Here is a 13,940-nt window from a genome sequence, read left to right on the forward strand (position 1 = left end):
GACTTTTCTTTTCTTTGGTTTTCAATATTGTTAGATGACTAGAACAAAGACAATGTAATTATTTTTGGTACATAGAATAAAACATAAATGTCAGCAGTGACGTGGTGTCTTGCTTTGGTCCATGTGTTTCCTATTAAATGTGTGTTCACACACACAAACACACACACACATCTAAACTTGCCCTCACGCACACAACAGCCAGCCCAGAGTATGAGTCACCATCTACCGATGATGCCACACTGCTGCAGTGATGTCACCAATCACGCTGTTCTCATGGTAACCGTGCAGAGGCCACGAGGCAGCTCACACACAAGCTTACAAAACAAGCTCTTACGCCTCAGTTGCTACACATATTTATGCACAAGTGTGGATCCACACACACATATACACACAGAGTTGTGACATTCAATGACTGCGGAAATTAATTTGGCCCGTAGTGTCTGTGGACACTCATTTACTGAGCTGGACAGCTATGGAGGAATAATTGAACACAATGACGTGACTCATAAGGATTGAGCTTTGACTTAATGAATCAAGGCAGACAATCACTTTTCAGACTTTGGTCCCTCACGAGAGGTGTAAACATGAACGGACACATATCATTCTTATTAGTCAAACACATTTCCAGTTTTAAAAAGTCAATGAAGCGTTCAGTTTATGTGCTTTTTTTCCTGAGTGATGGATATGCCATCAATAAAGACCATGCAAACTTGTAGCCTCTCTTAGTTTACAATCCTCTCCCTCTTTCTTTTTCCATTGCCCATTCCCCACCCGTCTATCATGGATCAATGTAAATCTATTCCAAGCCTAACCACATCAGGCTCCAGCTGAGTGGAAAACCAAACACCACAAATGCACACACAGGAGGCAACAAGCAGCGGGGAAACCGTGAATCACACTGCAGTGATAGAGGTCGTGGTGAAGAGGCGCAGCTTGCAGAGCAGCCACAGGATGGAGCTGCAAGCCCAACACCCCTCATCCTCGACAGCCAAATACCATGTCAGTGACATTTTAACTGTAAAAGGCTTCACACAGACCAGGTAAAGGTCAGCTGTTTACTTTCCTCAAGGCAATCTTATGTTCAAGTAAAATCAAAATGAGACAATGAAGAGGCGAAAGAATACAGTAAGGTCACAGAACAGAAATATTATGTAACTTTTTGGAGATGAAAGCAAAAGATGTTGACATGAATAGAGTCATGTACATGCAGGACAAAGTCAAAAGCTCTCCATTAATCTCCTGGTCCTAAATGTCACACAATCTTCACAACAAATAAAACCCCAGTTCCAAAAAAACTGGGACACTGTGTAAAATGTTAGTAAAAATAGGATGCAATGATTTGCAAATCTGATGAATCTTGTGACTACTTTAAATATCCTACTGTCCACAATGTCATCAGAAAATTTTGAGAATCAGGAGAAATCTCTGTGTGCATAGGGCAAAGACAAATGCCTAAACTGCATACTTCTGATCTTAGGATCTTCAGGCAGCACTGCAATTAAAACAGACATGATTCTTATAAAAAATAAATAAATAAACAGACACAACACTCTACTGGAAATCACTGCATGGGCTCAGGAACACTTCTAGAAATTACTGCCTGTGAACAGTTCACTCTGAAATCCTGAAATGAAGGTTAAAGCTCTATCATACAAAGAAGCCATATGTGAACATGATCCAGAAACGTCGTCTTCTCTGGACCAAAGCTCATTTAAAATGGTTAGAGGCAAAGTAAAAAACTGTTCTGTAGTCAGATGAATTTGGAAACCATGGATGCCATGTCCTGCAGACTAAAGAGGAGCGAGACCAACCAGTTTGTTATCAGTGGACAGTTGAAAAGCCTCCATCTCTGATGGGATGGGGTTAAATTAAAGGTCCCATATTATACACTTTATTCCCAATCTGAGACCATTCATTAATATCTAAATGAAATATTTCCGCCATGGTATGGACAAATCGACCCTCAGTTTGAGTGCAGCGGCTTCTCTTCACCTCCCTCTTTTTAGCAGCTTCAGAAATGTGCCGTTTATGGTGGGCGGAACCCTGGTGGAGCAGCTCAGCTGTTGGCTCCGCCCATCGCATCGCCCGTCATGAGGTGATTGACAGGTTAATATATTTTCAAGCTATCAGACTAATAAGGCCGAAACGATAAAATAACTGCCAGCTCTTACCTCTCCAGCTGTGTCACGGACAGTTGGTATTGAACCTGGCTTCAGCTTCAAACGGTTGGCGAAGCCTGCTTTCCATGCCCCCATGTTGTGGAAACAGTCCTCTTTGAAATGCTGGCCACAGACATGCAAAACCTTTGGAAGTTTTCCGGGTACATTTCCTCCAAAAATAAAATTAATCCACTCAGTCCTCGTGGGTTCAGTGGATGGAAGTAAAAAAACGTTTTCGTGTTCATTTATGCAGCCACAAACAGAACAGTGCTTCTGTCGCTTAGCCATGTCCGCTAACGAGGGTTGCCGAAGAGGATAAACACTGGGCGCTAGGTGATTTTTAGAGGGCGGGCTTTGAGAGTCGGTAGACGGGTCCATCGCTCTGTGGGGAGTGGTTATTGTCCCTTATGACGTCATAACGTACACGCTTTCAAACTCGCTCAATTCAGCGCTTACTTCCCTAGAGGTGGAGCAGGGGGGAGAGAGAGCGCCTGAAAGAGTTTCACACTTACGGGTCTCCTACACATGCGGGGGGACCAGTATGACTGTTCCAAAACCATTAAAAAGTGAATTTTGCATAATATGGGACCTTTAATGCCTATGGCATGGGCAGCTTCCAGCTTCCAGTGATATGTTATGTTCTATTGGGAATAAAATATAGGGTTAATGAGATGTGAAGATCACTGCGTTCTGTTTTTATTTACATTTTACAGATCATGTGTGTTGGAGCAGGGAAACATCAAAAACCTGCAGTACTATGACCCTCATGGGACCAAATCTTATAGCTCTTGTATAGCGGGTTCGAGGCTCTTACTGGGTGAATGCTGGAAATGGGACTGAATGCATATTCTGACATATACATTGAAAACTGATTGAAGACAAAACAGTTTCAGAACCTCAAGACCCTGATGATGACCCTGGCATTGGTGGTGGCAAAGTAGTGGATAAATGCCACTAAGCAAAGCAAAGTAGCTAAAAGGAATACTATGGAATACTATGGATGGTCTTCTGCTGAGAAGACCATCCATGTGGATGAAGAACCCACCAGGGTGGCTCAGATAGACTGCCAGGTGATTCCACTCCCAACCAATTGAAACAAATGGCCTACCTGTTCCTGCTTCTGCTGGAGGTTTTCCTACCTGTTAAAAAGGAGTTTTCCCTGTTGCCCACTGTCTCGTGCATGCTCAGGATGGGAGACTGCATTGAAGAAAAGTGTAGATGCAATCCTTTCTTTTTCCTTAGCTAGCCATTTTTATTTTATTATCATTTGTTTTGTTTTTTTTTTTTGTTTGTTTTTTTTACAATTTGGCTTGTATGAACACAGTTACTATAAATTGGTCTAAACTGGATCACAGTGAATTATCTTAAATTGGATTATGTCTGTGTTATGTCTATACAAATAAAGTTGAATTGAAGGGAACTGAAATTGAATTAAACAGAACAGCAACGTCTGCTCTGGAGATGCTGGAGAGGCTGATAAAGATGATCAGAATGGAGGAGCTGCAACCCCTCTGGAGGTGAGCCAGGTGGATGATGAAGCCCAGACTCCTCCAGGAGCTGACCAGAAAAAAGGGAAAACAGGGACAGCTGGGACCTCTCCAGACTTTATGAACCTGGGAGCTAGGTAACATGGAGGCCACAGTTCATTCCCTAGACTCTTGAATCCTTCTTTGAGGGCTTTTGGGACAAGCAGGCTGGCATACAGACAATATGCTGGCAGGTTGAGTAGGCCTGAAACTGGTGGGAAGACCAGCACAGTCTGTGCTAACCCCAGTCAGTGTCACTGGGAGAACAATGAGAAACGTGTAAACTAGCTCTTTAATAAAGCTGTCTCTACTGTGGTCCGAGTTAGAGTCCACTTTAAAGACGCACTACAGAACTTTTACATATTTTCTTACTGATGTACCCCCTAACGATGGCGAATACAACATACATTTTACATGTACTGTGATCTCTCTCAAGCCACAGTCTGATGTTGATGCTTCTTTTATGTCTCACTCTTTATTCTTTCTTTTCCTCTTTTCAATCAGCCACGTTCCCTGTTCAAAACGGCCAGAGTGTTTATATCTGCTTGCTAGTGTGTGACACAGTGCATAAAGCAAAACCCAGCTGCAACGTCGTGCAGCATCCCAGGAAAAAAGTTATGAAGCGTGGTTTCTCAGGACTCTGCTAGGCACAATCTAGAAATGTACATGATAGATGTCAGTGTGCCATCTAGTGAGAATGTGGAGTTTTAAGGTTGAAATTTAAAATAGGTTCCATCTAAATCCTGAATTATGCTAACCAGCAAATATCTATGGCTGTAATGTTGAATCACTTGGATGTGTTGTGCTTGCAAAAAGAAATGTTGAATGCCTTGTAGAATGTAAATTATTTGGAAAATTTAAATAAAATAAACAAAATTAATCATACTGGAGGTAAAGCTACTCAGGAAATGTTTAAAAATGTTTTTCATAAAATATGACAGCAACAGAGACATGTGAAGTCAACATCATGTCGTATTCAGCTTACACATATAAGAACACTAATGGCTCTGAGTTCAACATTGGTTTTTAATGAAGGTTACATCCATTATCTGCTATCTTTAGACTAATTTATCCCCATTCCCTGATCAATCCCTCCCTTACTCATATCGTTCACAGTTAGGAGCCTGGCATTCTTTTAAAGTTTGAACCTATTGATGGTTTTAGGTGTATTTTACATAACCTGAACGAAGTTATTTAAATAAACAAATAAACCCACAAGTTTCAGATGAGAATGGGCAGAAAAAAGAAAATAAGGGGAGAATTTCTAAAGATTTCTGCAGCTTTAACATGACTGCCATGCTAAATAAGTGAAATCCCTCCTTGAAAAAGAGAAAGAAAATATTTTGATTTGCCTCTGCATTAAATGGCTCATCATGATGGCTATTTTTTATTATGAGAGTCCCTGAACGTCCCATGAGCGTCATGGGTAAACTGCACTGTCAACATGGGGACAGTGGAGGCGTGTCCATGCTGAATAAGGAAGCAGGACTGTGATTGGTCAGCTGGAGAGAAACGAATGAAAGCAGGGAACTATGAGAGTGACTGAATGGGACAGGGAGAGCGGGGGGGCACTTGGGGAAGGGGACAGAGAGGTAGCAGCAGATGGACTGTTGTACAGCCAGCAACACATTTACAACGGACAGACAGTATGTGTGACTGCATGCATGCATGCAGCCGTACTGTAACACAGCAGGAACTATGTGTGGGATAATGATTGTAAAGCACTGAGCGCCTTTGATGTCCTCTGGATTGGATGCTGAGAGCAATAATCCTCTTGGGACAGGAAATGCGGGATACAGACTAGAGAGCACGAGGAAGAAAAGTGAAGTCGTCACACTTTGGCTGCTCTGAGGGCAGGTGCAAGCTAGCAGGAAACTAGTGAGGCAGGGATTGATAGACGTGCCAGCTGAACCTTAAATGCTACAGACTTAGAAGGGATATTTTATTTATATTGTTGCACCTTTTTCTTCTACTTCTTTTTTTTTCTTTGCCCTAAGAGGAGCACAGTGTTTCTATCTAAGCTAGAGTAGTGTGGACAGCTCTGGGAGCACAAACAGAGGAACTTTCTATGGTGAAGATGAGTCTGGACCCTGTACAGGTGATGAGCGGACAGGTGAAGGAGCTCCAAGTTTCTTCTTCATCCAATGGGGAAACCAGAGGATCATGGGAAGAGAAACCAGTGTTTGATCAAGACCAACTGGGCCTCACCACCAAGCCAAAACCAGTAAGTCTCATTGACAGTCAGCACAGGTCGTTCTTCTGTCTGTATCTGTTGTTGAGCTTCATCATCAGAGCTCTTGGTTAGTGAAATTCCTCCCAAACATCCCCCTGTCCTCTTCTCTGTTCTCTCCTGACGTGATGCTGCTCCCTACAGCTTCTTCTTCTGAGACAGATGTTCAGTTGGCATGTGTAGCTTAAAGAATAGCTCGTAAATGGATCCAGTACAACATGTACCTCTCAGTCTAAAGCATCTGGGATTGGACTTATACTTTATAACACAGTTGCAATTTACATGTGGGTTTGTGCTGGTTGGAAGCAACTTTTTATATAAGGTCTATAAGTAACAGGTTAGCATAGATGTGAGCTGAACTTTTCCCGCTCTCTGCCAAAGGCTTAGTGCTGTTTATGGCTCTGCAAGGCATCAACATACTGACAAGGACAAGCTGCAGCATTTTCACAGAATCAGGGAGCAGGCTCATGAGCCAATTTGAATAACTCTGACAGCCAAACACTGCAGTTAGTAAGCTGGTATTAGAAGAAACAAGAACATATGAGGAATATAGACACACGTGAGGGACACGAAGTACAGTCAAAGTCCTGGAGCTAAAAGTAGCTAAGAGCTGAGTAATCTCTACTGTGTGAGGATTAGTGCAACCGTGGCGGTGCACTTTCATCATGTACCATGATGGTGCTTAACTACAAGTCTAAGTACTTCTACAGACATTACTGTTTAATGCACAGCAATGATACATGGAATAATACAGCATTAATCCTAAAAGGGAAATTATATATTATATAACATATTTATATAATTTACAATGAAATCATCTTGTGATATAGAACTGATAAACCAACATCAGAGGAAAAAAGCATGTGATCATTTATCTGAAGGAAATGGCCACATGGGTTACACTTAATTCCAAATGAGTTAATTCAGTTTTACCTGAAAGGACCATGTCTAAAAGACATAATTTAAGGATTCAAGTCAAACAGGCCAAAATATGATCAAACTCTTATGGAACTCAGTCCAACGCAAACCTGTTCATATCATGATTAACGATAATAATAATAATAATAATAATACAGTTTCTACCCAAATAAAAAAACATACAATTCTTCAAGAGAATATTTCCATCACTTAATTTTTGCACAACCACAATTTTATGTGTTGAAATGGTTATAAAACATACTTATAAAAGATGGTTATAAAACATTCTTACATTACAAATATAGCTTCATAACTCTTCATTTCTATATCTGCTAATCCAATTCACAGTCACTGGGGAGTTGGATCCTCAACTGCCTGGGTAGGTTACCTGTCCATCGCAGGGCCTTCACAAGTGTCTAAAATAAAAGAAAATATATTTGATCTTTAATTTTAATTGCAGAGCAATAAAATTCACAAGGCAGATCTTTATTATTTTCAATCATTTTATTTCACCATCTTTCAAGGCACAAATAAAATATCTAAGGCAATCCAGCAACAGCAGCTCTGCTATAAAATCAGTTGATTATCACTTGTTATTGATGGAGTTATTTTCACAATACATATGTTTACATTCCTGACACTCACATACAGTACAAATGTGTGTGTGTGTGTGTGTGTGTGTGTGTGTGTGTGTGTGTGTGTGTGTGTGTGTGTGTGTGTGTGTGTGTGTGTTTGCAGAATAATACCTGGAACATAAACCTCGGCTGACATTGGTATCAGCCGCCTCTGGACCCTGGAACAATACAAATAAACTGAAAATACAGCTGAATATCTCATTTACAAGACTGAGTGAAATCCATCAATACCTTGTTGTCTGAACAACACATTACAGTAGCTGTAATATGCACTACTTTTCCCACTCTATACTTTATTTATTTTTCATAATATATCAAGCCATCTCATGTCCCCTGTGTTGTTTAACTCACTAAATCAGCCTGCAACGGACATGTTCGTGAAATAAAGAGCACTTTCATTACTTTGTATATCCCTTTACTTTTCGTTTTTTAGATTATCTTTGGCAGTAAGAAGCAAACTGAAAGAAAGCTGACAGTCTCTTTGTAAAATACAAGCTTAGCTTAGATAGCGAGACAAAGAGGACAGCTTTTTTTTTCGTAATTGAAGTATCTTGTATGTTTTAAATTTGTAAGTAACAAGCACAAGAGCAGTAAAATGAAATGTGGTGTCTTTTATCTGTGAAAGCTTCAGATGTGAGGGAGTACTGGCAGGCTGAGGACAGCTCCAAACAATGTCAAGATGGAAAAAAAATGTTTGGCCCAAATTCAGCCAAAATGCTCATTTTTGATTGGCCCAAATCCGGCCCTGACTTACGGTGTTGAGTAAATGTGAGTGTGGCTGCCAAAACCTAGCCAGTGGAAATTCCCAAAAGGAAGACTTCCTGTATTAGAACCAACTCTGGCTCACACAATACTTGTCATAATCCACGTCCAGGCCATCATCTGACTTCTGAACCACATGTGGCCCACAGGAGACTTGCCATAATTCAAGTCAGGCTTTGCAACAGACGTCTGGTCCACGTCTGGCCCACACAACACAAACATGTCTGCTGGGTGGTGACAAGTGCATTAAGATGGAGAATAATGTCTGCTAGCTTTTGCTTTAGTTAAATCTGTTACTCTGACTTAAAATAATAGGCTTGTTGATGGTTACATAGTGAAGAAGATTCTACAGATGCTACAGTCCTAACCAACATGCACAAGAAATTATAAGATGGTGTTTGTTTTTAGCAGCAGTACTCTGCTAGTTTTCTGAGTAGGTTACTCTGAAACATAAAATGCTTGTTAATGTCAGTACTTTTAAATGTAACATTATCCTGCCTTCACTTCATGTAAACAGTATTACTGGCCTCGAATCTTGCTAGTATAGTATTAGCTTGTGTAGCATACATATTGATTGAAGTGCTGAGAAAGTACAAAAATGTATATATCACATTTTGCATTTAAAGACACTGGCACCATCGCATGCACAACTCGCCCAGCCACCAACAAAGTTTCACGTTAAATATGAAATAACAAGGTCAACTGTTCATTGCACATGAATTCTCAAATATCCCACTTGCAGTTATTCCCGCCCCGTCGCGGATGAAGCTTCTCGTAGAGTATGAATAGACCAGACCAAAGCGAACTTTTTTAAGTGGCCTCAAGGACAAGAGCAACGTTCTTGTTTCTTGTGGAGTATGTGACAAGCTTTACTCCACTCTCTCATCTCATTGGCGTCACTCTCGAGCAAGCTGTAGTAGAACTGGACAGAAGACTGAGATGCCAGTTTTTGTTTTTCAAAATTACATTATTTTCAGCCGTGTCACATTTACTAAGTTCAATTTCACACTCTTATTATGGTCTGTAAATGTATGAAAATATACATTTATGTTCATATGGATCCATTCATACAGTATAATTTACTTCAATTTGATTAAAAGTATTAAAAGGTAAGGTTTATTTATTTTAATTTGTAACATCTGAAAAAAAATCTGAATTCTGAAGGCATGACAGCCCGAGGACCAGGACTGATAAACACTGCTTTAAGGGAACCATCCCAGTGACAATTCTCTGTGGCCCTAAACGTCCAATTTGGTACTTTTCTTTCTGGCAGTTCTTCTTCTTGCTATTGTTGCTGAGGATATTTTCCTGAGGACAACAGCTGCATGTTTGGCATAAAGGTACTGTACCTTTGGGCTATGTATAAAACAAGATCGGAAGAAGCTCAACAATGCTATATGACCACCTAATCTCATGACATTGATCCACAGCACCAACTACTGCAGTTTTGTTTACTTTTCTGTATTCCACAGAATCAGCTTGAGTTTGAATAGTCATATGTCATGCTACACAAGGATGTTAATGCTCTATGGTGTAGTAAAAGAGCAAAATTAAGACTGTTGAACACCTAGTAGTAGCTGCACACTTGTGGCAGGAAGCTATAACCCTCCTGAAACCAACTTATGATCCAATCAATGGTGATCTTGCACCAGTAACTGTCCAGTTGGAGATAGAAAATGAGAAGCTGACTTAACTTTGGCTCATTTACTGCATCATACACACTCCAGGCCTTTTGTCATGTCCTCTTTCTGCCTTTAACTACTTTTATGTTGCCAAAAACTCTTAAAAGATGAAGGCAAAGAGGACCAAAACTCTGTGAAATTGTTAGTTCAAAACTTATCCTGCCCATTTCCCACAGTTCTTTAGCTTTTGTATTTACTCTTCTAACTCCTTAATTTTACATTGCAAATTTACTTGGCTACAAACTACTTCATGCCACACAGACTCTGCCATATGAAAAACAGCCACCTAGGGGTATCCTCTGATGATTCACAACCAAGGATTGTGTCATGTGAACTGAGACTGGGCTGTAAATAACCATACCACGTGTACATGGCCCAGTTCAGGTACAAACACCAACTCTGATCAAATGTTGTTCACTAACCACTTATATGTAGGATTTCTATCTATCTTTCTCTGGTTCAAATTTTCAAGGAGCAATTTTGGCCCAGTTATATTGGTGTTACTGGCAGTGTACAGTCAAACTCCAGTGTTACTATGTCTGCCAAGGCAAGAACAGACTGCATCATCATTGGCCTTTACCTTATCTAAAAATATCCACCCCCACTGCACCCACTCTGCCACTTTCTGCTCACACCGTCACCTCTTGATTTTTCCCTCTGCTTCCCCCTCTGGTCTGTTTCCAACTGTTGACAGGAAATCCTTTCCATCTCCCATCTATTCATTAGCCCGTTGATAAAAGGGATGTCTCAGGGCCTTTGATATGTTAAGAAAAGATACTCATGAGTCATGCAGCTGTCCTGCTGATTTGGCAAAGCTTTGACTGGATTAAGATATAGAAAGCATCAATAAGTTCATGTATGTGTGTCTAGTTTTTACCCCAGTAAGTTTAATGATTTGCCCATGCTGGTAAGTTTGCAGTAAAGTACTTTCTGTGCAGAGAAGTCTTATGATCTCTCCTCACTGGGTAGGAGGCCCTCTGAGAGAGAGGGCAGGCAGTTAACACTTCCAGTATCAAATCGCAACAAAGAACTGGACTCTGACTGGGATCATTCCCAGACTGTGTGACATGTTATTCATAGAGTAAACTGACTCTAATGGATAAGCTACACCAAAGGTCTCATACATTTGAAAAGCTGTGGGAGTACTGTGTTTTCCACAACAAACATATCATTTTAAATGCAGCATTGATTGTTTCTAATGATAGTTTAACACAATTATCTGTATTTATAGGTTTCTATTAAACAGATTTGTATGTCACGCTCATTGCAGAAGAAAGTGACCATAAAGTCAGTAAAGGAAATGAACAAATGTGAAAAATAATCTCTAATGAATGAAAACAAACTGTCATTCTGCTAAGGTGACAGGGAGACGAGCCCGGAAGGTGGAGGGAGGCGTGTTCTTCGTAAGTATGTCCCATCATCACATGAGGTTAAAAGTTGTGTCTATGGCTTCTGAGCAACCAATCAGTGCTGCCTTCCACCCTCTTTAACCTCCTCTGTGCCGGCTGAGCCTGTGACATGCATGATCACGGACACACCCACTCTACTAACCAAAAGCCTGACCTGAAACATCATCATGTGTGCTGTCGTCCTGATTATCCCTGTACTGGATGTTACTGGCTGGACTGAGCTATTAAACCAATAGTTCAATGGCTGGGCCACATTATTGTGTTTGCCTTTGCTGTACTGATTTTAAGGTGTTAACGTGGGCAGACAGATTTAATGCTCTCTTATAGGAGTCAAACTGAAACCTAAGGTGCATATAAAAACTTCTCCTGGGTTTTCTTCCGAATACAATCAAACCTCCTGCAAGACTCTCTGACATTTGTCACTTGGAATAAAGCCTTTCTAAACAGCATGTACTGTGGCTCAGATCATATGTCTAGATGAGTACTGCAGTTGTTTGGAAACATGATAATCTAATATTGTAGTTTATTAAAAGCTGGCCAAAAATGAATTGTTTAATAAACAAAACTTGATGGGAAAGATTCCCATATTTTGGTCTAATGGTCCGTTAATGATCACTGGATATTCCAACACTAACCAACAAAACAGAAACATTAGCAAACATTAGGTTTATTCAAAATATGTACTTGCACAGCTGTTCGGTATGTGAAGGCTGGGTGCATTTAGTTCAGTTAAATGTAACTGTTTAATCCTCTTTTAAAAAAGACGTGGAGATATAATTTAACTTAAATCCCCCTCAGATAGAGATAAAGATTTACCACCTACAGAATCAGAATTTAGGCCAGACAACTCGTATAGATGCACCACAGAGAACGTTGGAGGAACCAGTCCTGACAGTTTGCATGATGCGTAAATAAAGCTAATATGTAGCTGCTGTGGGGAAATAATAAATGGATATTTTAATTGCTTTATACAGTATTTCAAAATTAGAAATTTACCACTTGGTAGTTGGAAGGGTAAGGGTGCATTCACACCAGAATATTCTGCTAGACTCGGCCCGATGGGGGACTCGGTTCATTTGGGACGCAACATTCTTCTGAACCGAGTTTGTGTTCATGCTACACTTCTCAAACAAATCAGATATTTTAAATAACGCATTCCACTCTCCACCAGAGGTGGCACTGCACCAAGAATTACTGAAGAAGACGAGACATGCAACCAAGAAGAAAACTTGTTAATGTATTGGTTAATGAAAAACAACTTCGGTTTTCCAGTACATAACAGGTAAATATAAAGCTGCATCACCACTTAGTGGTCTTAGGTTGATCATATTTTACCAACTTTTTTCATGTTGGGCCTCAAGACTTTTGTCCCGTCCAGAGCCACCAATCATCCCCCACACGCAAATGTTGTAGTTGCGTTTATGCCATTAATTTGCACATTCAGAATACCCTAAACGAAGCAGAATTTCTGAACAAACGGACTACGATTTAAATAAAAAAGGCTGGTGTGAATGTGCCCTAAGTGTGCAACCATTTGCAGAAGCAGCTCTGCAAAAAATACAGCTAAGCTAGCCAGCATAGAAGCAAGGTTGCCTAGCTTATCTTTAAAGTTTATAAAAAGAGAAAAAACATAAATTGTTCTGTAGTACAGAACTTCTGGACATGGCTAATTTGCAGACCAAAGAAAAAACCCAGACTAGTTGCTATAGCTGTTACTATCTGTCATGCATTTGCTAGTGTTTGCAGCTTGACTGGATTTCATTGCTTCATAAGGCAGTTGCTTCCTCAAACACAAAGACAAAACAAGGGAACAAAAAACATGACAGCAATGATGGACACGATAGACGAGGATCTGATAATGAACAAAGGAGATCAAGGAGGAGTTTTTACTGAAGGAGCTAATGAATAAATGCATACCAGGTGTGAAATCAGAAACAGTTTCTGGTGCATGATAAGTGAGACATTTTGGTATAGAAAATGAACAGGTCCTTCAAAATGAAAGAGGAAGTCAAGCTGGCAAGGATATAAAACAGAATAACCACTGACTACCTTTGGAAGAGGAGCAAAGCTAAAAGTAATGAACATAAGGCCATGACCAAAAAACTAAGAGGCATAAACAGAATTTATCATCATAATGTTAAAAAACATCAAACAAAACAAAAAACAAAAGGCAAAGTCCCCAAAACCCTAAAACCCACAGACTATGCCATCAACTGATAGTATGGCTAAGGTATGGATAAAACCAAATGATCATCACTTAAAGGTCAGGTGTTTGATATATAGTGACATCTACTGGCACAAATTGCTAATTACAACCTAAGAAATAAGCCTAAACAACTCACAGACAGCAGTTGCTGCTAAAACCTCCTCTACTGTAGGTGTTATGTTCCCTCTAGACTACGAATATGGTATAGGGGCAAAAAGAACATATTTAAATAAAAAAGAGACTCCATCTATTCTCATTTTAATTTTATGTAATTCATGTAATTCTATGCAAATTTAAACATAGATATATTATATGTGTTTTTGTTTATGGACATAACTGTAGAATTTATCTGTAGGTGTTGTTGTTCATTAAACTTTTTGTTAGTAGCTTAAATATTTAACTAAAGAGAAAAA

At 39.9% G+C, this 13,940-nt stretch overlaps 1 protein-coding gene across 2 annotated transcripts in view; it reads left to right on the forward strand.

The window, feature by feature from the left end:
- Positions 1–5,283: 5,283 nt before the first annotated feature.
- nt5c1aa (5'-nucleotidase, cytosolic IAa) overlaps positions 5,284–13,940 on the forward strand; it is a 29,815-nt gene continuing 21,158 nt past the window's right edge. Inside the window, exons 1-2 of one of the 2 annotated variants that reach the window (XM_041967404.1) lie at positions 5,284–5,909; positions 11,271–11,315. In XM_041967404.1, the coding sequence (XP_041823338.1) occupies positions 5,754–5,909; positions 11,271–11,315 (201 nt within the window). In that variant the 5' untranslated portion in view covers positions 5,284–5,753. The remainder of the gene's footprint in view (positions 5,910–11,270; positions 11,316–13,940) is intronic. The other variant, XM_041967405.1, reaches the window with a different exon arrangement.

Source organism: Melanotaenia boesemani, chromosome 17 (genome assembly GCF_017639745.1).
Source record: "Melanotaenia boesemani isolate fMelBoe1 chromosome 17, fMelBoe1.pri, whole genome shotgun sequence".
Lineage (NCBI taxonomy): Eukaryota > Metazoa > Chordata > Actinopteri > Atheriniformes > Melanotaeniidae > Melanotaenia > Melanotaenia boesemani.